At 33.3% G+C, this 20,438-nt stretch overlaps 1 protein-coding gene across 1 annotated transcript; it reads right to left on the bottom strand.

The window, feature by feature from the left end:
- Positions 1–977: 977 nt before the first annotated feature.
- Positions 978–5,330, bottom strand: LOC127153792 (galactose-specific lectin nattectin). Its single transcript, XM_051095036.1, has 7 exons — positions 5,311–5,330; positions 5,111–5,203; positions 4,680–4,715; positions 4,189–4,268; positions 3,387–3,521; positions 2,782–2,893; positions 978–1,633 (listed from the first exon to the last, which is right to left on the bottom strand). The coding sequence occupies exons 2-7, from the start codon at positions 5,166–5,168 to the stop codon at positions 1,575–1,577; spliced, it is 480 nt and encodes a 159-aa protein (XP_050950993.1). The 5' UTR covers positions 5,169–5,203; positions 5,311–5,330; the 3' UTR covers positions 978–1,574.
- Positions 5,331–20,438: the final 15,108 nt, after the last annotated feature.

Raw genomic sequence — 20,438 nt, 5'->3', positions numbered from 1 at the left:
TGACTATTTGATCTTTAAGGCTTAATATTATAAAATTTAAGACATTTTAAGACTTTACGCTGCACATGAATGTTTTGCCAATCATTACATATTCAGGTCTTTAGCAACCCAGGCTTATATCTAACATGGATGGATCTCTAACTACTGCAATAGCATAAAATTCTCCTGATATTTTAAGAACAATTACAAAAGAATAAAATAAAGCATACTTCCTTACCTTTTAAACTGGGAATGTTACGATTTTAGCAGATAATTTTACTATAACTGCCATCGTCTGAGCGCATTTCCCCAGTAAACATTCAGCATCTGGCTCATATCGTGATCTCAAGCATATTCTATTCGCTATTCACCACATCCTTCATCAAACGACAGTGACGCTTATATTTCATTATGTAAAGTAATTGCTCTGCAGTAAAGCCATTAATGACAGATGATATTATTTGTTTTATGCCTGTGGTAATTATGAGTGAAAAAAACACGTTATCATTATGTTTTAAACAACACTACTTTGAGGAATAAAGGTGAAAACTGTAAGTGAATAATTCAATACAGTTACCATTATCAGCACATGTTGGAGTAGATTCCTCTCTGGTCATCTCTGAGAGAATATGCATCGTTAATGCGGCGGTAGAATTGGTAGGTATTGGTGTGTTACATACGTGTACAGATTTTCGTACATGTGCGTGAAATGTAGCTCGAGGCGCACTTCGTTGAAAACGAACAGGTGGCGCTATCGGGACATTTTGCCATACCCACTTTTGAAACCTATATCACACGTATATCACACGTGCAAAGTTTAATGAGTTTTCAAGCATGTTTAGGCCCTCAAAAATTCATTTCGGAATAGAATAATAATAATAAACATTATATTCAAAAATTTCCATTATTGCGACATAACCCTATAACCCCCAGCCCCATAATATACTTGTCACGGTTGGTCGTTGTGTGCGAGGAATGACGCAGGAGAAGAGCGGAGATCCAACTAAGTGCAGTTTATTCAGATACTCCAAAACGTACATAAAACAAACACAGGGAAACAGCAGGAAACCAGCAACCACGACGAACATGAACGGAATGACAATACAATCACCAACAAGGACACTGGGGAACAACCAAACTAAATACAGAGAACAAACCAATCAAAACAGGACAGGTCTGCATGATAGACAATGACGTAATTAACTAGGACAGGAACAGGAAAATATGGGCGAACACTGGGAAAACAACACAAAAAACAGTCCAAAAGGTACACACAGGTCTGACAATACTTAACACATTTGGGAATATTTCAAATAAAAAAAGAGCGCAATTTCAGCCAAGTGGGACATTTAATCTGTGTCATAATCTGTCCATGAAAATTAATATATTTGGTGACTGTATTTATTTATTTATTTATTTGCACTGCAGCATTTTAGGATGCCAAATTACTTATTCTAACTTGTGTTAGTGTGAAAGATTCATTAGCTTGTCATTTACAAAAACAAACAAACAAAATTAACTGTTTTTTTTACAGATTTATTACATCTACTGAGCATTTCTGATGGATAGTAAATCGGTCAAAGTAGCTTGTTTCTTCAGTTTGCACACACAAAAGGCAACATTTCTGAACACTTGAGATCATTCCAGTTGCCATCTGTTGCAAGAAAGAAAAAGAAAAAAAAATGGGTCATCACCATTTGTGTAGGACAAAAAAATAATTTAATTCATTAAAATAAAAAAAAAATATATAAAAAACATAATGTTTATTTATTTAGAATGGTAGACAGAAAAAAAAAAATGTATTTGGTGTCTAGAAAACAATCATCAAGAGTGTTTTGTGATGAATATTCCTTAATTATTTTTCCAGTCTATTAGTTTAACCCTGCTAATTGCGTAGTCATGCACTAGCAATTACTTAATTTAACAAAAAAAAAAAAAAAACACAAAAAGCTAGCTTCTGGAAATATGACGTATCAGTTAGGGCTGAGCTGATAGATGCTCACATGCAGCATCAGCTCAGGCGTAAGGTGAATGTTGAGGCAGAGCGAGTCTAGTATGTGATACTGTGCATATGTCAAGCTCGTCCGTTCGAGCTTGTTCTTTCGCAATTGATTACAAAGCTGTGCAGATGCGGCTGCGTGCAAGATGGAACGGAATCTGGAAAGTGAAGTACAGGGGTTGGACAATGAAACTGAAACACCTGGTTTTAGACCACAATTATTATGGTGTTGGGCCTCCTTTTGCGGCCAATGCAGTATAATTTCATTTTGGGAATGACAAATACAAGTCCTGCACAGTAGCCAGAGGAATTGTGAGCCATTCCTCTTGCAGAACAGTGGCCAGGAAAACGTTTCCTGACTTGCTTCTCCAAACACCCCAAAGTGGCTCAATAATATTCGGATCTGGTGACTGTGCAGGCCATGGGTGATCTTCATGTATTGGTGCATTATCATCCTGTTACACAGGACCACCTTCATGGTACAATGTTTGAACCGTTGGGTGCAAATTGTCAACCTTCACACTGTACTCTTACTGGAAGATTGAAGATTGGCCACCAGCCTGCACAAATATAGCCATGAAACCTCCAAGACTATATTAGCCAGTGTTTCAGTTTTATTGTCCAACCCCTTTAGTGGTCAGCTGCTACAGAGTGTTTAATTATATAATTGTTTTCAATGTTTTGGCAGATGGCCATCTAGCAAACTGATATCCCTAGTAGCAGTATCTACTAATTTTCTGATGTATGGGTTAACACAATTCACATTGCATAGGTGTTATTGCATTAGCACTGAAAGCATTTACTTGTATAGTTCATCTCAAGGCAGTGCTCATATCCTTCATAGTTACTGGGATTTCCAGGTGACCATATTTGAAAGTCCATTTTGGTTCCATCACTCCAGAGCCAAGCTCCCTCCTGTAAACAGAAGAGAAAAAGGGACATTTTGTTTATGTCCACAGCTTACATGGTTTAATTGTATCTTTATTTATCTAAAAGATGATTCCTCATGAGCCCTAACCCTAACCCTACTTTTAAAATGTCAGATATGTAAAAAGAAATACACAGAAGTTATTTCACACAGGTATCAGTAAAAAATATGTGAAATATATATATATATATATATATATTGTTCAATGATCTCTAACAGCCATACTATTTCACATCAATTTTCACAATACTAACACTTGAGTATGGTATCATCATGGTCAGTGGGCCCCATCTCATGGTTGCCAATGCAGTGAACTAACTATTCTGGGGCCCAAAAGTAAATAAAATAAATAAATGAATTAAAACACATCTATGTTTATGCATTTAAAAAAAAAAAAAAAAAATGTGTGTGAAATTTAATGTAAATGTAACTGTAAATCTCCAGTAGCACAAAAATCATGATCAAAAAATGATTGCATACAGAAACAGCATCATGGCCTCCGATCCAGGTCCGCGTTGTGGCCTGAGTTTCGTATCTAATCAGGTTCTGTAAAAAAATGTACTCCTCATGGCTGTGTACAGAAGCAAGGTTCCCTTCAAAGTCCAAACAGATTTTCTGTAGAGGTTGAGACATGAGCAAACACCCATTTATAAAAAAAAATAATTTAAAACATTCGATAAACATGCAAGAGTTCCAAGGCAAGCAGCAAAACAGACAAGATGAGATAACTAGGCGAGGATACAAGACTCGAATGACTAGATCAGAAACAAGGCTTAACTAGACTTAGAAACTTAGAAGTGACTCCGTAAAGCAGCTAACACTAGACAAGTGCTAAATGCTGTACAGTACTCAGCAATAGGAAAAGGAAGTCTAAGGCTTATATAGTGTGTCTGATTGGTTGCAGCTGTGTTTGTGTAGTCAGCGCAATGGATGATGGAAAATGTAGTCCAGGGTGACATGCAACAGTTTGTGTAGTGCGAGAGTCAATGAAAAATGACATCTGGTGGCAAGTGGGCGGAAAGCCACGGACCGGATTTGTGACAGTGTGCGTCAGTATTTTTATACTGTTGTGATGTTTCAGCATTTTTACAGTAATGTATGTTCGCCCCCTATAGCTCCATTGTAATTTCTTTACTGTTATTTTTTTATTAATATAAGGAACAAGTTGAAGTTCCTATGGTAACTGACAGGTGTCACAGATGTTTACGGAGATTAAGTTGTATTTACCCAAGAACATCCTTATATTATTTTTATGTCATATAAGAAAATGAATGTATCCTACCTCGGCTTCAATCCAGGTTTGACGGTTATTGAAGAACTTGAAACATCTGCATTCAAAGGCAGTCCATCCTGCCCAACAGGCTGTTACATTAGAGTTTTGTTATTTATTTATTTATTTTACTGTTAATGACATTTCATGCAATTAAACTTTCATGTAGATTTACACTATGTAACCCCCCCTTTTTTTTTTTTAAAGTAATTTCCCTTGAAAACCATCCCGATAGGTCTAAAATATAAACACTTATAATAGTCTTACTATAGTGAATCAAAGTAAAGACAAGGATTGATGATGTTTTTACTTTTATTTAAATTTTGTCAATTTTGAAAAAAAGCAAAAACAAAAAACAAAAACACACAAACATGGTAAAGGTAGCGTACCTTTAAAATACATTAAACACCTTGTTAAGGTAGAGAAATGCAAAAGTTTTTAGCTTTTGGACTGTACTACACATACATACTGACAAGAGAAGTAGAAGACAAGAGAAACCTTACCGCCACAACGTGTATTTCCAACAGGATAGGTTCCCACTTAAAAAGAAAGAAATACAATATAAAAAAAATAATAAAAAAAAATGCTAGTAGTAGTAGTAGTAGTAGTGCTGCTGCTACTACTACTAGTAAATATATATACTACAGATCACGCAGGCATATTTGTTGTTGCATTTTATTATCAATAATAATATTACAAACAAATTCTTATTACAAATAAGAATCTATAACTTTACCTGATATATTAAAATAATTTGTTGTTTTATTGTTTTACTATTATCATAATAATTAAGAGACAAACTCAGGTTTACTTTAGTGCATGCACATACTGTATTAGATCATTCCATTCCTGGCTAATGATTAGTCATACAGTGCTCCAGATGTGCTACAATTCATGTTAAAACAACAATTATGACATGGAATAATAGTCTTACCTGAAGCACTTAAAGCTAACAGAAGACAGACAGACAGGTAGACAGTCCTGGATCCCATGGTTTCTCAAAGAATACTGGATACACTGCATAGAACTGAAAAAAAAAAAAAAACCTACAGATATGGAATATTCAGCAGAATTATACAGAAAAATGTATTACAAAGTTTACATGGTTCAATTATGCATTTTCGTGACACAAACCTATTTAGCAGATCAGGGTCAATACTGATTTGTGGAGCCCTGGTTCATCTTTTTATACTTTGGAGGGGAGTTTATTATCAGTATATTATCAGTACCATCCAGCACCTGCTCATGTTCTCACTAACAATATTTAGGTATAGTTAGACCCACTTCTTCATATACTGTACTTGAACAATTATTATAATGTGAATTAATGCTGTTGTATGTGTGTTCTTGGTAGACAGAATAAATGAATGGATAGTTTTATACAAACTTGTGAAGTTCAATCAGTATTATGTGGATAATATAATTTGCAGTGAAAAATGTTAAATTATGTCATTGCTGTGACACGATGAATAAGCAGTTATTTAAACAGTTTTATAAGCAAATGTGATAGTACTGTGTAAGTAGCATGTGAGAAAATGAACATGATTAGCTGCTGGAACCAATCATTACCTTGAATATGTCAGAATCACCTTGAATGAATAGAGGCTTATTGCTGTGGTCAGCAAATATGCACTGTAAAACCTTGCTGTAAATAAATTCTTGCCAAATTCTGACAGTAACATAACTTTTTCTATCAAAACAGTAATTTACCATACAAAAAAAAAAAAAAATGCAAAGAAAAGAAAAGAAAAGAAAAGAAAAGAAAAGAAAAGAAAAGAAAAGAAAAGAAAAGAAAAGAAAAGAAAAAAGAAAACATTCTGTGCTATATTTGTTGTTTTCGATAAAGCAGCCTACAGGAATAGTAGCTATGTCCCAATTCAGGGGTTGCATCCTTCAAAGGCTGCATTTAAAGGATGATTGTGTGGCGTGACAAAGGGTGTCTTACAGTAATTCAAGGATCCTTCAAATGCAGTCTACTGTCCTTCTTTCCTTTACAGGCTAGCCTATCCTGTGCTGGTTGCAACAGTTTTCTTTGTTGTTGTTGTTGTTGTTGTTGTTGCTGTTTTGTTTTGTTTTGTTTTGATTTTGTTTGTTTTTTTTGTTTTGTTTTTTTTGTCCCAAGAAAAATGGCGGGAGATACTTCTTTCAAAAAAAAAAAATAATAAAAAAAATAATTTAAAAAAATGCTAAAACGTATTGTGTTGTTGTTAACAGGCGTGCTTCATTTGCTCTGCCTCAGAACTGCAAGTGTCCAGGGTCAGGCAAGGCTGTGAGTGGGAAACCCACTGCTGCAACTTGGCAATGGGTTGTCCTCATGGTTGAGGTGTTGGTACAGAGGCATTCCAAAACCCCCCTGCCCTAACTGCCTCTATCCCTGAGGACAAACCAGGGCCAAATTCAGCAGTGGATGACCAAGATGAGGAGGAGCCAGCACCTGCCAAAAGAAAAAGAGGTCATGAGGATAAGCTGATCAAGCCAATGAGGAACCTGTGAACCTGCTTGAACCTGTGAGCAGTTCGAGAAATATTCAAATCTCACTTCACATCAGTCAGGGCTTCATTTTCAATGGAAATGAAGCAAATAATCAAAAAGTTGAAAATAAAGTATAGGGTAGGATTAAGCTAGGTGTAGGGAGGGCTTATATTATCCCAATAAGGTGGTCTCCATTTAATAATTTTAATAAAAATACCTGTCCATATCCATCTATCTATGTATCTGTTTGTCTGTCTGTCTGTCCGTCCATCTATTATCTGTCTGTCTGGCTGGCTGTCTATTTCTATCTATCTATCTATATGTCTGTCTGTCTGTCCGTCTGTCCATCATCTATCTATCTATCTATCTATCTATCTATCTATCTATCTATCTATCTATCTATCGATATGTCTGTCTATGGTATCTGTCTCTGTCAGACTATTAGTATTACTTTCTAACAGTGAGTCTCTGTCTGTTTATATTTGCATCTTTTTGTCAAGCAAAACATCAGTTTGTCTTTCTGAACTTTCCCTTTGCAATTAGGTTGGAAAGCCCCTGTTTTATGCAAATTATACACTGAATCAGACAAACAACAAAATTATGAAAGTAAAAACATGATATAAAGATTTTGCTGCGTGTCACAGTAGACTTTTCATTTGTTTATAATCCGTAGGCCGTCTGGCAAGACCACACGCTTTGCTTGAGGTTAAACAGTCCAAGTCCATGTTTAATCCTCAAAATTTGGATGAGCAGTACATTACAAAAAATTGTACATTTCATCTGCAGTGTAAAGTCACGTAACGACCACAGCGCTACATGAGCCCAGAGGAAAAATCGTCCATCACCAGCAGGGCATAGACCGATTAGATGAAGGAAGAAGCTATCTTTCTACTACCGCCTGCAGGTGAATGGACTAGACAAAGACAAACCAGTCTATTCCTGTGTCCTAATGATGGGAGAGAAATCTAGTCTCTCACCCCCACTACTGCACTTTCCGCACACGCTAACCGCTAACACAGGCTAGCTTAGAAACAATGCGGGTAGTGTGTGCTGTTTTGTTATGCAAACTCTTCTCCAAACAGGATTAGGAGCCCACTGCACGAATTCAAACCCTGTGCACACACATTTGTACATAAACGTCACACATAAACAATATGAATTGCCTTGCTTGTGCGCAGCTACTACAGTCGAGGCAGACATTTGTCTTAACATCAGTGAAAAGACAATGTTGTAGTGTAAACGTGGTGTACCGCAATTGGAGCTCTGTGCTGTTTTGTCTCACAGTGATTGAGTGCTATGCCGCAAAAATGGACTTTTTAGTGTCACGGTAATGGTTATAATGCACTCCAGTGGGCATTAAGGTTTGAGGTCTTTTCTCAGTACCACAGGCCAACTTTGCCAGGGCCAGTTCCATTCACAAGTGACATCCTTAAACTCTTTCAGAGTACAGGGCAAATAGCATGGCAGATTTAATAGCTTTTGGATCAATTCTTGCAGGGAACTAAGCAAAGTGAACAGCTCAATGTCCACGCGCTGAGAGTCAACCAATACACATCACACAAGCACAGCTAGAAATCAATGGCTGGAACCAAACAACACTTCATTTTGTGCAGTTTAGAACTCAGAGCTTTTGAAACTCACACTGAGAATGAAGTCATCTAACTTTTTTGAAATTCATCATGCAAGCCATTAATTTAACTACTATAACTACTATGGCTACTAGTGATGTGAATCAGAGTTATTATATGTATCTGTTTTGCATCGGTAAAAACATTTTGGATCTATATTAGAGTAATATATTCAGTGTGGGTGGGACTGTTCAGAATTGTTCAGTGACCTATTCTGCACGTTACATTGTTACACCGAATTGTGACTCCATTCTCCCTAAAAAAGGCACTGAGTTCATGATTAAAACAAATGATAATTTCCTTTATGAAAACTACCATGAACAAATCTACTAAGATTCCAACAAGTGCATTTTTTTTTTGGTTTTATTCATGATTCATTCATTTTAATGATTTGTTCTAAAACACCAATTTGTCCAATTTACATTTTTCTGTCTATTTGCACAAAATCAACACTAAACCCAGCCCACAAACGTGTGGTTGGGATAGACAACATTACTAAAAGTGCCTGTCTAACAACAGCAGCAGTGGCGTAGAGAATACGGTATGTGGCGGTTACCTTTGACGCAATCGACCCGAGTTCGAATCCGCCTAAATTGCTCTTCTCCCTTTTCCCCATCACATATCAGATCAGAAAGGCATTTATATTCAATAAAAATGAGGGGAATACTCAAAAAGTGGAAATAGAGCTCCTCACAAGTATTTAATAATAAAGTGTTTATTGGGTAGGGAATAGGGGTAAGTGTAGGGAAGTCTTTATTGTCTCAATAAAGCGAACGCTGTTTAATAATTTTAAGACTTTTACGCTCAGTATGTTATTACTGCATACTGTTTTATAATGTATAATGTATACTGTTTGCACTAAGTATATAAATAGCATCTAACTACTATTTATAGCCCTACTTACTGCTAAGAAATTACTGTTATTTTTACATAGTGTGAATAGAATTATCGCTATTTGCACTTGTATAAATATCATCTAAAAAAAATGCTGTTTTCACTTGCACTACATTTACACTAGTGCGTTTTCGTTTTAAAACGCATAACTTTTGCTACAGTTGCGCCTGTCGTTTACACTTCTCCAGCATTTTCGACCATCAAAAACAGACTTTCGAAAGCGCTGCATCCCCTATTTTAGTTTGAAAACTCCAGAGTTGTGTTTTAGTGTAAACAGACCAAAACAGATGATGGCATGGCTTCCCACATTTGCTCTGCGTATCATGTCTACATGCACAGTGTACGTGAATGGTTATGTGACATGCATTTTCGAACATGCCGTTTTAAAATAGGGACTTAATGTAAATAGCATCTAATTTCTCTTTACACTTAGTGTAAACAGCAGCATCTATTGCTATTTGCAAATAGCCGCTGCCTTAAATGTTTTCTTTCTAAAGTTCACACCTAGGTCATATTGGCTTAACAAATTTTTCAAATGTTCAATAAAACATTGGTTTGCTTGACAGATATTCAATCTAAAGCAGTGATCACATGGCTGTTATCAGCCAGTCAACTTTCAGCTGCTATTTGACCAGGTTAACGGATGCCGATTGGAACGAAACTGGGTGGGCCTGTTTGACTTATGACCCTGAAGGTCTCTGAGAATTTTGAAAGAAATTGGATTAAGTGTAATTTTTGCATTTGGTTAACTATAACAGGGTCGAAATAAAACCAAAAGCCTGTAAATCCTTAGACCTTCATGAAATTGGGTGATGACATGCAACATATGATTCTTAACAAGGATGCCAAATTTCATGGAGATCGACCCATAGGTGGTGCTATAAGAGTTATAAATGTTTAAAAAATACTATATTACTAAATAATCTGAAGTGGCTAAAATGGTAATTTCATCACTGATTTAGTTGGTTACAGGCTTGCTAAATTATATATGAAATATTTTTACACAAGTACTTGAACCTTGATAATTGCTGCTTACAGCTATATTTTATTTGGTAGAATTCATTATTCATTTTCATAAATCTTTGTCCATGCCTTTCTGAATTATATTTTGTAAGACCCAGCAAGAAAACTTTATTGGTGGCAAGTGTAAATAACAGCATGGAGCCATGATCCAATTGCAAGGCTATTCAATTAATTTTGATTTTGAAAATGATTCACAGCAATTATAAATGCAGAGTTAAATAGTTTCCCAATCATCACGGTCTCTTTGTGCCCAAGCATGGCTTCACATCCATAATGCAACAGAAGAAGCTCCGCCTTCCTGACCAGAAGCCTCTTTGAAATTGAACTCGGCGCTCTTTCCCCGCAGCTAATTCCTGCGAGACGTCGGGCGGTGTCGGCGCTTAATGAGAAATGGCATTTCAAAAGCTTTAATTGAGAGCGCTGGTGGAGCGCTCCGACAGCAACCTGCTTTCAGATTGTGTCGAGGCTTTGTGTTGATTCAGAGGGAGGCCATCTTTTGATTTAGTGCAACCCTCGAGGCCGACGAGGAAACTTGCCGTTTCTTGTCGAGAAGATTCAGCACGTTTAATCACAGGAGGTCGTCCGAGTGTTATTTTTCGAGAAGATAAATAAGTCATGTAACAGTAGACTATGACACAACGTATTACTTCATCCTTCATAGTGTGAATTCTAATAACTTAGATTATTAAATCTTATTCAGTTATGTAAATTGTGTTATAGACTAATAAAATACACATTTTACTTCTTTAGCAATTGCTCCAGACTTGCCAAGAAAATGCATCTAAGACACAGATCAGATCCACAGTACGGGATTGACCCTCTAGCCCTACTCCATGATTTTTTCTCTTTTAAGCAGTCGCACTGGGATCCCACACACTGCCTTTAATAGGAACACAGCGCTGAATTTGCCTTTAGCATTCCGAGGTTATGAATAACCAGGAATGGATTATTCAGGCAGTATATCCTTTGTGCTTCCCCTTGTAAAAACACTCAGTAGAGTCAATTTGTTGCATGCTGTTATTGATTGCTGGCATGAAAATTAAAGACATAATCATTTTGTCAATCACAATGCTTGTTGTGTTGCATGTAATTATTGAGAGGTCAATAAGGGCACTAACAGGGTGTTTCATAGTCCTGTTAGTCCTTGCTGGTAGATATAGCCACTACACCATTTTGTGGACAAAAAAAGAAAGAAAGAAAGAAAGAACGAAAGAAAGAAAGAAAATAAAATAAAATCATTTTTATATTAATAATAATATAAATAAATATTTTTAAATTAATATTATATTAATAAAATGTTATATTTTTGCTTACATAAAATGTCATGTAATATAAAATTCAAGATGGACTCTGAATATATATATATATATATATATATATATATATATATATATATATATGAACTATTTAAATATTCAACAGTTATTCAACAGTCCTTCTTACAGGTTACTGTACTTACTATAGTAATAATAGTAAATTAAGCAAAATTGCAAGCTGACTGAAAATTTGACTGTAAAGTAAATACATGTTGTTCATTAATATTACTCAGTTCAATACGTAAAGTTCAATACTTAGTTCAATACTAATAAAAATGGCACCTTAATTAAGTGTAACCAAATATTTGCAATGTTATTATATATTTTTAAAACAATATAATATAATATAATATAATATAATATAATATAATATAATATAATATAATATAATATAATATAATATAATATAATATAATATAATATAATTCATATTATCCAGTAGAATAATTAAAATAATAATAATAACCAATCAAATATTTATGTAGTATAATTATGTAAATTATGTAATATAATTATACTACTACATATTACATTCTTAATATAATATCATGTTATAATCATGTAATCATCATAATTAAAACAAGAAAATACAAGAAACTAAAAAATGCAGTATAATATAAAACAATAGCCATATACAATGCAATTATACTGTAAAATTGCATCTTAATTAAGATGTTAATTAAGCACAATATAACTTAGTATAATATGTAATATAATACAATATAATATAATGCAATATAATATTATATAATATAATACAGTTTACAAAGTATCATGATTTTTTGATTGAAAAAAATAATAGTATTATTATTATATTACATTATATTATAATAAAACACATTTATAAAAATATATTTTTGCAAGCAGAAAGTATTGAATTTGATAATATAATATAATATAATATAATATAATATAATATAATATAATATAATATAATAATTATAAACAATTGTAAACAACTGTAAATATTTATAATTTAATCATAAATGATTAGATTTTTTTTAGAAGCATCATTGAGAAAACAAAAATCTATCTTCAAGTTTATATGACTGATACCTGACTTTAGCCTCACAAAATAACATAATCATATAATAATAATAATAATAATAATAATAATAAATAAATAAATAAATAAAACTACATGCTGCAAGACAAAAAAAACCAAACTGAATTTGATTATATGTATAATAATATAATATAATATAATATAATATAATATAATATAATATAATATAATATAATATAATATAATATAATATAATATAATGGTAGTAGACCTCTGTGGGCCCACCTCTCCGATCCTAACACAGAAAGCATTGAGCGTAAGCTGTCAAACAGTCACTCAGCGATGGGAATGAATGTGTGTCATGAATGATCAGGTGTGTAAGAGCACAAACATTTCTCTTTGACAGACAGAAGATGCAGGGGCTGCAACAGTCACTTAAACTACCAAAATAACTGCTCAGTTTTAGCCGTAGCCAATGGGGGTAGGGTCGATATCTTTGAGATCCGATTCCCTTTCAAGTTAAACCAGGCTTAAAAGTTTGTTTTCATGCTTGATATCCGCTCTGAGCGAGAAAGAGCCATGCGTGGAGGCACGATACAGCCTGAATCTGTTGTGACAGTTCGTCTTGACGCTCAGGTTGAGCTCGCCAACACAAAACACAGCAAATGTCTATTTTCAGAAGACTATCAAACTCAAGACAACCTAAAGTGGAGATTGTTTCCTGGGTTCTTAGCAGTATAGAAAAGCGAGAGCGTCACAGTGACATGTTTTGATATTAGCAGAATTACAGGAGCTCAGGTCTGACAGTGTAGCGTCAGCGGCGGCGCTCACGCACCTGTGCGCACCTCACACACCTGTGTGTCTGCTCTGCTGTGTGATAGGATCAAACGTCTGCCCCATGTGGCCAGCAGGTGTGAGGGAGAGCTGATAAATGCCTGAAGACATGCTGGAGAAAAGGGGTTTTCAGGGCTGATGGAGGATTACGGGCACATGGGATCTGATGGAGGAACCGCACACCTTGGGCCTGCTGCTGCTTTGACTAGAGGTCTGTTTTACAAGCATGAAAGAACACCATCTGTGACTCTGCCAACTATGGAAGCCTGTTTCCACCACTAAATATATATATATATATATATATTAGGGGTGTAACGGTACACAGATGTCACGGTTCGGTACGTACCTCGGTTCAAGGGTCACGGTTCAATATGATTTCAGTACAACAGAAAAAAAAAATCTACTATGCTAGGTTTCCTTCCATTTATTTTAAACAGACAGTAGTACAAATTGCAATTTTTTCCACCTACATGTGAAAATACAAAATATTTTATCAAATTAATGTCATATATAGGCTATAAAATCTGCAGTACATATACACTGTAAAAAAAAAAATAAAAAAACACAAGCTTAAAATAATTGTTACTCTGCCGCCTTAAAATTTTAAGTTCAGTCAACTAAAATAAGTTTAGTCAACTTGAAATGTTAAATTGTACTAAGTAACAACTTAGATATTTGTGTTTACTAAACTTAACAGATGGGTGAGTAACCCAGCTGCCTTAAAATTTTAAGTTGATTCAACTCTAATATCTAAGTTGTCACTTAGTATAATTTAACATTTCAAGTTGAATAAACTTTTTTTGAGTTGACTGAAATTAAAATTTTAAGGCAGCCAGGTAACAAGTTATTTTAAGTTGACTCAACAAATTGTTTTTTTTTACAGTGTATACATACAAGGAATAAATACTTGAACTGATAGACAAGGGGAAAAAAACAGTGTGGCACGTAACGTAGCCTATATATGATGAGTTTCAGTTCAGTTTTGTGACAGAAAGGAAACTCAAATGGCAGAAAGTGACATTCTATTTGTTTTTTGTTTAAGTTGATTTTGCTGGTATCCACAAGTTTCCGAGGGGCGCTACTCTAAAAAGAACGTGGGTAAAACTTCCGGTGAGGCGGCGGACGTAGTATACCAGTGGTATTTGTGTGCTAATTAGCAAAGAGGCGAAGTGTTTTTTAGACCATTGTTTACTTTGTAAAGATGCACACCTTTATGAGAGATGTCATTACGTTCTTATATGCACAACATATGCTTTTCGAATTTGTGTTCCCACATCATTAGCAAGTTTGGATCGCTAAATCTTGAATGACTGTCAACTAGTGCAATGACGTTTGAACCAAGACATCAGAGCTTGTGTTAAAGGGTATGACAGATGAAGCCACGATTCGAGGCTTGTTAACATAGAAATCCCTTTCGTAAAAGCCTCACTTTCTGTCCAGTCATGTGCGCGATTCACTTTGCGTGTCCTAATGTTCGACCCCCAGATCTGACCTTGCCAGTACATTTTCATTGGGACCAATTTAATAATTACATTATTAAATAAATAAATAAATAATAAATAATAAATCATTACATTATTAAATACCCAGTCATACAAGTAATATGAAGAATACAAAAAAGAATACAAAGGAAAATTAAATATATGCCATATATATGCAATATATGTGTACATCATTCTTCTATTACATCATATTGATATTCGCACTGACGTTTAATGGCACTATTCAATCTGTAAATTAATTTATTAGAGTCAGAAATTCAACAAACAAACAAACACACCATTAGGCTTTTATTTGTGCATATAACATGGATCGATCTATGGAAATTGTGGTGAATGCTTATTCCAACGGAGCTTTGGTCTTTTGGCTGCTTTATTTTTTTACTAACCACCAGATCGCGCTGTTTTGACACTCTCAAAGCTTTGAATCTTTTCCCTAAACAGTCAGAGGAAAGTCTCGGTGCTTCACGAGGCTTCATTTGCCCGTCACTCCTGTCAACTGGTGAATGTATGAGTGTCACGTCACGCTTGTTTACGTTGAACCGGAAGACGCTCCCACTTTTGACGCAAGGCCTCATGGGGCGTAGGAAACTTGTGGATAAGGAAAGGCGAAGTAATCGCGCCGGCGCACACAAACACAAACCATATCAGTTCCAGGCTTCTAGCATTGCTAACTTGACAGCGCAGATGGTACTTTATCAAAATAAAACACAGCGAACCAAACATCAGCGCACACACCTCACTGTGTCACCGTTAGAGCACGACTGAAGTAGAAAGTCTATCATTTACATAATAAATAATAGTTTAGCATTTGGATACATCGCGAATATGGAAATATTATGGAATACTTGGATTTGTGCCGAATGAGAGAGGTAGGATACAAGAGCACAAAGCTCCATTTCGCAGACAGTCGATTGTGCAAGCCTTTAAAGTAACGTTGTACTCCTTTGTCAGTCAGAGACGTGTTCAGAATCAGCACATGATCACTGTCTACACTGTAAAAAATAAAAAACAATTTGTTGAGTCAGCTTAAAATAATTTGTTACCCTGCTGCCTTAAAATTTTAAGTTCAGTCAACCAAAATAAGTTTAGTCAACTTGAAAAGTTAAGTTGTACTAAGTAACAACTTAGATATTTGTGTTTGCTAAACTTAACAGATGGGTAAGTAACCCAGCTGCCTTAAAATTTTAAGTTGATTCAACTCAAATATCTAAGTTGTCACTTAGTATTATTTAACATTTCAATTTGAATAAACTTTTTTGAGTTGACTGAACTTAAAATTTTAAGGCAGCCAGGTTACAAATTATTTTAAGTCGACTCAACAAATTGTTTTTTACAGTGTAGTGGGCTTTGTTTTCAAGTGTGCAACTCCTGGCATTCACTGTTCTTCTGCCGGTGGTTGTCAAACAGCGTTACATTACTGCGGGCGCCCCCTTCTGGACTGAGGTTGAATTGCCTGTATTCGTTTTAAGGCCTTCGTTTGGTACGCATACATGTATTGTTACATCCCTTATATATATATATATATACTTTGCTTGCTGAAGTTGCCGTATTTCTCACAGCTATAATACTGTTTTGTATCACGGAATGTAGTTTTAAGAGCTTTTTAGGTGAGAATACTTGTTTGGACTTCAAGTACGCAGTTTGTTAATAAATATAATGTTTATTTGCGTTGATGTTTTCAGACATGTGAGCTCGGCCAGGTCTCCAGGAATTTACCGCTGGCTCTGATGTCTCTGTAGTGGTTAAACATGAGATGTAATTCGTTTTGGGTAAATCTAACAGGCAGTCTTTGGTCTAATTTATCTATTGTTTGTTCCAAAGCAAATCGTTTTTTTGCGAAATCTCATCACGTTTATGTAAATTCAATGCTGTATATCAGAGCACTGCCTGTGTACTTTAGACTGAATTGCCTGAACTTTTATGATGGCTGTTGTTGTTTATTAAACAATATTATTCAATAAATAATATTTGATATAAATAATAGTAGTATTTAGTATTAGGAAACGGTGTTTGTGTGTGTTCATTATTATTATTAGTTATGTTGTTTCACCATTAGATGGTGACTTTTTAAGAGAAGTTTTACAAATCAGCAGTAAGGACTTTTAAATTGCACAGTTTTTTAGCAAGATAGTTATTTTTTCTTTCAAAACTAGCTTGTACGCAGCCAACAAATGCACTGAGCAGCGCTGTCATCAGGAATCATCAATAACAGATGAAAAGATAATACGAGCCTATTGTTTTATTGTGATATGAGATTGAAGAATGAATGCTGTATCAGATGCAGGTAATCACGACCGCTCAGTCAATCTCTCTCTCAATACTAAACATAACACACGGCTTTTAATACAGTAATACAATAAGCTTTCAATAAAGCAACTCAATGTTCGTTTGTTACTAGTTCTGAAGTGATGTTTTCTAAAAGGTAAAGGAGGCTTGGGCTCAGCTGCTAAACTGTCAACTTTAGATTTGAATCCATGGCGGAAAGTAGTAGTTCTGCACAAAATAGGACTTTTAAAGACACTCTGTTGTTATTTTATGTATTTACACACTCATGCCGTCAAACTGTTGTATAAATGCAATATCACACAAGTAGCTGTATATTGGCACGGCTGTGATTCGGCTGTAGGTAATCACAGCCGTGCCGATATACAGCCTTATCTGACAGCTACTCGTGATATTGCTTATATATTAGGACTGTCAACGTTAACGCATGCGATTAATACAAAATCCTTATCATGTTAATATAATTTAATGCGAATAAATTACTGAAAAACACAACGGTGCTAGTGATGGGAAGTTCGGATCATTTTACCGACTCCGACCTTTGAGTCTCGTTCAGCAAAATGAACAAATCTTTTTTCGAATCATTGAGATCAATCTCAAAATTCATCATTTGAAAGGCATTTTAAAATCAGACATCGCATTACCACAAAAAAATGTACAACAAAATCATATTACAAAATGTTTTCATTCATGAATTATAAAAATTGAAGTCTGGAAACGGGAGTGACAGCTAAAGGGTTAATATATTCAATTTATATGACTGACATAAAACTAATAAACTCATAAAAATAAAATAATAATAACTATTAATATATATATATATATATATATATATAAATTAATAAAACACTACATGCTGCTAACAACGTTTAAGCTACTTGTTTGAAAAAGTAACTTTTTGATATTACTTTACTCATATGATATAATATCCAGCACTTTTTCAGACTTGAGGAAAGAAAATCATATGGTTCTTATAAAATTCCAGATTTTGGGGCGTAACATCCTTTCATCATCACCATAAGCACACAACAGTTATGTAGTTGTTTTATGAAATAGATCAGATAAATCAGTCCAGTAACTGTATGAACATAATTTGATGGACATTCAGGGCTGCTTGAGACAACTGTACTGTCACAAACAAGTGCATGTGTCCAAAACAACAAGAAGGAATTTAATAATACAGTGAATGTGAATATTGCTGGAGTATGGTATGAATATTGAATCTCCAGACGCTCAAGATGCGGCAGTGAATGACTGTGTGGGTTGTGGACAGACGCTCAGGTTGGACTCATGATATACGCCGCGTCTGGGGAGGAGGAACGCTCATTTGGGCTTTACATTGCAACAATAAAAAAGCTTTCAAGATGTGGACCATAGTAAATCTTAAAAGGCCTCCAGAAAAAAAGGGGCAATAAATATAGCAGGGGATGAATATTTCTCTGTCCCGAGCGCCGCATCTGTCCCATAGGCCTCGTCGGCACACATGAAGCCTGTAGCAGACAATAAAAACCATACATGTGAGGAACCGTTCCCAAAACGACACACGTCTGCTCACGTACTCCGTCACAGCGCAATGATCACTTTCCCAATTGTTCGTTTTCAATACGTTTGTTTCATGTCTGTGCATCTTTAAAGCATTTGACCTCTGACCTCTCGATATAAGTCTGACCTCAGTTTCCATGCATTTAAAATAACTATATATATATATATATATATATCTTAAATGGAAAAGTATAGTAATGCATATTCAATTATTATTATTATTATTATTATTATTATTATTATTATTATTATTATTATTATGTTGTTGTTGTTGTTGTTGTTGTTGTTGTTATAATATGATTTGTATTAATTGCTGTGTATAAATATATTTAAACATTTACAAATATATTTTTAATAAAAAATACTAATAATAGATATAATAGAAGAAAAATAAATAACATTGTTAATAATATATAAGTACACAAATATGAAAATAAAAAATGAAACAATAATAATAATAATAATAATAATAATAATAATTAAGCACTATGTGTGTACAAATAAAATAAAAATGTCTAATAATATTATGCTTTTATTTTATATTTATGTAAAAATGTAAATTTTATTAAATAAACAAATTACAAACATTATTAACATTAATAAAATATATATAATTATTAGTATTTTATTGATGTATTTGTTATTAAAATATTATAAATAGTTAAATAATAATAATAGTAATAATAATAATAATAATAATAATAATTACAACAACAAATTTTAAAGTTCATTTCTATGTGTGTGCAGAAATAAAATAAAACGTGCATAATAATATTGTTCATATATATATATATATATATATATATATATATATATATATATATATATATATATATATTTTTTTTTTTTTTCAGTAAATATTTTACATTTTATTAAATAAAAAAATTACACCAATAATAACTCTAATAATTATATGTAATTATTAATGTTTTTTTACTGTTATAATTTGTTATACAAATATTATGAAATAGTAAACATAATAATAATAATAATAATAATAATAATAATATAGAAATAAGATATAAAAGTATAATACTATTTATGTTAATTATTTTTCACATTTCTGTATTTTGATATTTCTGAAGTATTTGATATTTATAGTATTTTATTAAATAAACAAATTGCGACACTATTAACACTAATAATTATTAAATATTATTGTTTACAATAATAATAATAATAATAATAATAATAATAATAATAATAATAATAAATGTAAACACTTCATTTCTATGTGCATGTGGAAATAAAATAAAACATGCATAATAATATTATGTTTTTTATGTTTATAGTTTTATTTAATTTATATTTTTATATAATTTAGAAATATTTTGTAAATATTATATGTAATTATTAGTGTTTTGTTGTTGTAATTTGTTATTAAAATTGTATGAAATAGTAAACAATTATTATTATTATTATTATGATTATTATTTCTATGTGTGTAGAAATACATTTATAATATTAATGTTGATATTTTTTTTCATATTTTTTTTAAATATTTATAATATTTTATTAAATAATCAAATCACAACAATATTAACACTAATAATTATGTAATTACCAGTGTAATTATTCTAGTAATCTGTTAATAAAAACTTTAATAATAATAATAATAATAATAATAATAATAATAATAATATAATAATAATTTCCATAAAAGTGTACATATATATAACAAAGACTAACAATGTCATTTTGAGTGAAATGTGATTTGTCTGTCCACACAGCTGGTCCTTCATTATGATGTTGTGTTATGTTT

This window comes from Labeo rohita, chromosome 22, assembly GCF_022985175.1.
Source record: "Labeo rohita strain BAU-BD-2019 chromosome 22, IGBB_LRoh.1.0, whole genome shotgun sequence".
Classification (NCBI taxonomy): Eukaryota; Metazoa; Chordata; class Actinopteri; order Cypriniformes; family Cyprinidae; genus Labeo; species Labeo rohita.
The sequence above is the reverse complement of the archived record's forward strand: the minus strand, read 5'-3'. Positions and strand labels throughout refer to the sequence as shown.

Bases quoted from the DNA above. Each gene is read 5' to 3' on its own strand.
- LOC127153792 (XM_051095036.1), bottom strand. From the start codon at position 5,168: ATGGGATCCAGGACTGTCTACCTGTCTGTCTGTCTTCTGTTAGCTTTA. The intron at 4,716-5,110 runs GTAAGACTATTA...TTTCTTTTTAAG, and splicing joins GTTAGCTTTAAGTGCTTCAG to TGGGAACCTATCCTGTTGGA. The intron at 2,894-3,386 runs GTATGCAATCAT...TTCTGTTTACAG, and splicing joins GAGGCCATGATGCTGTTTCT to GAGGGAGCTTGGCTCTGGAG.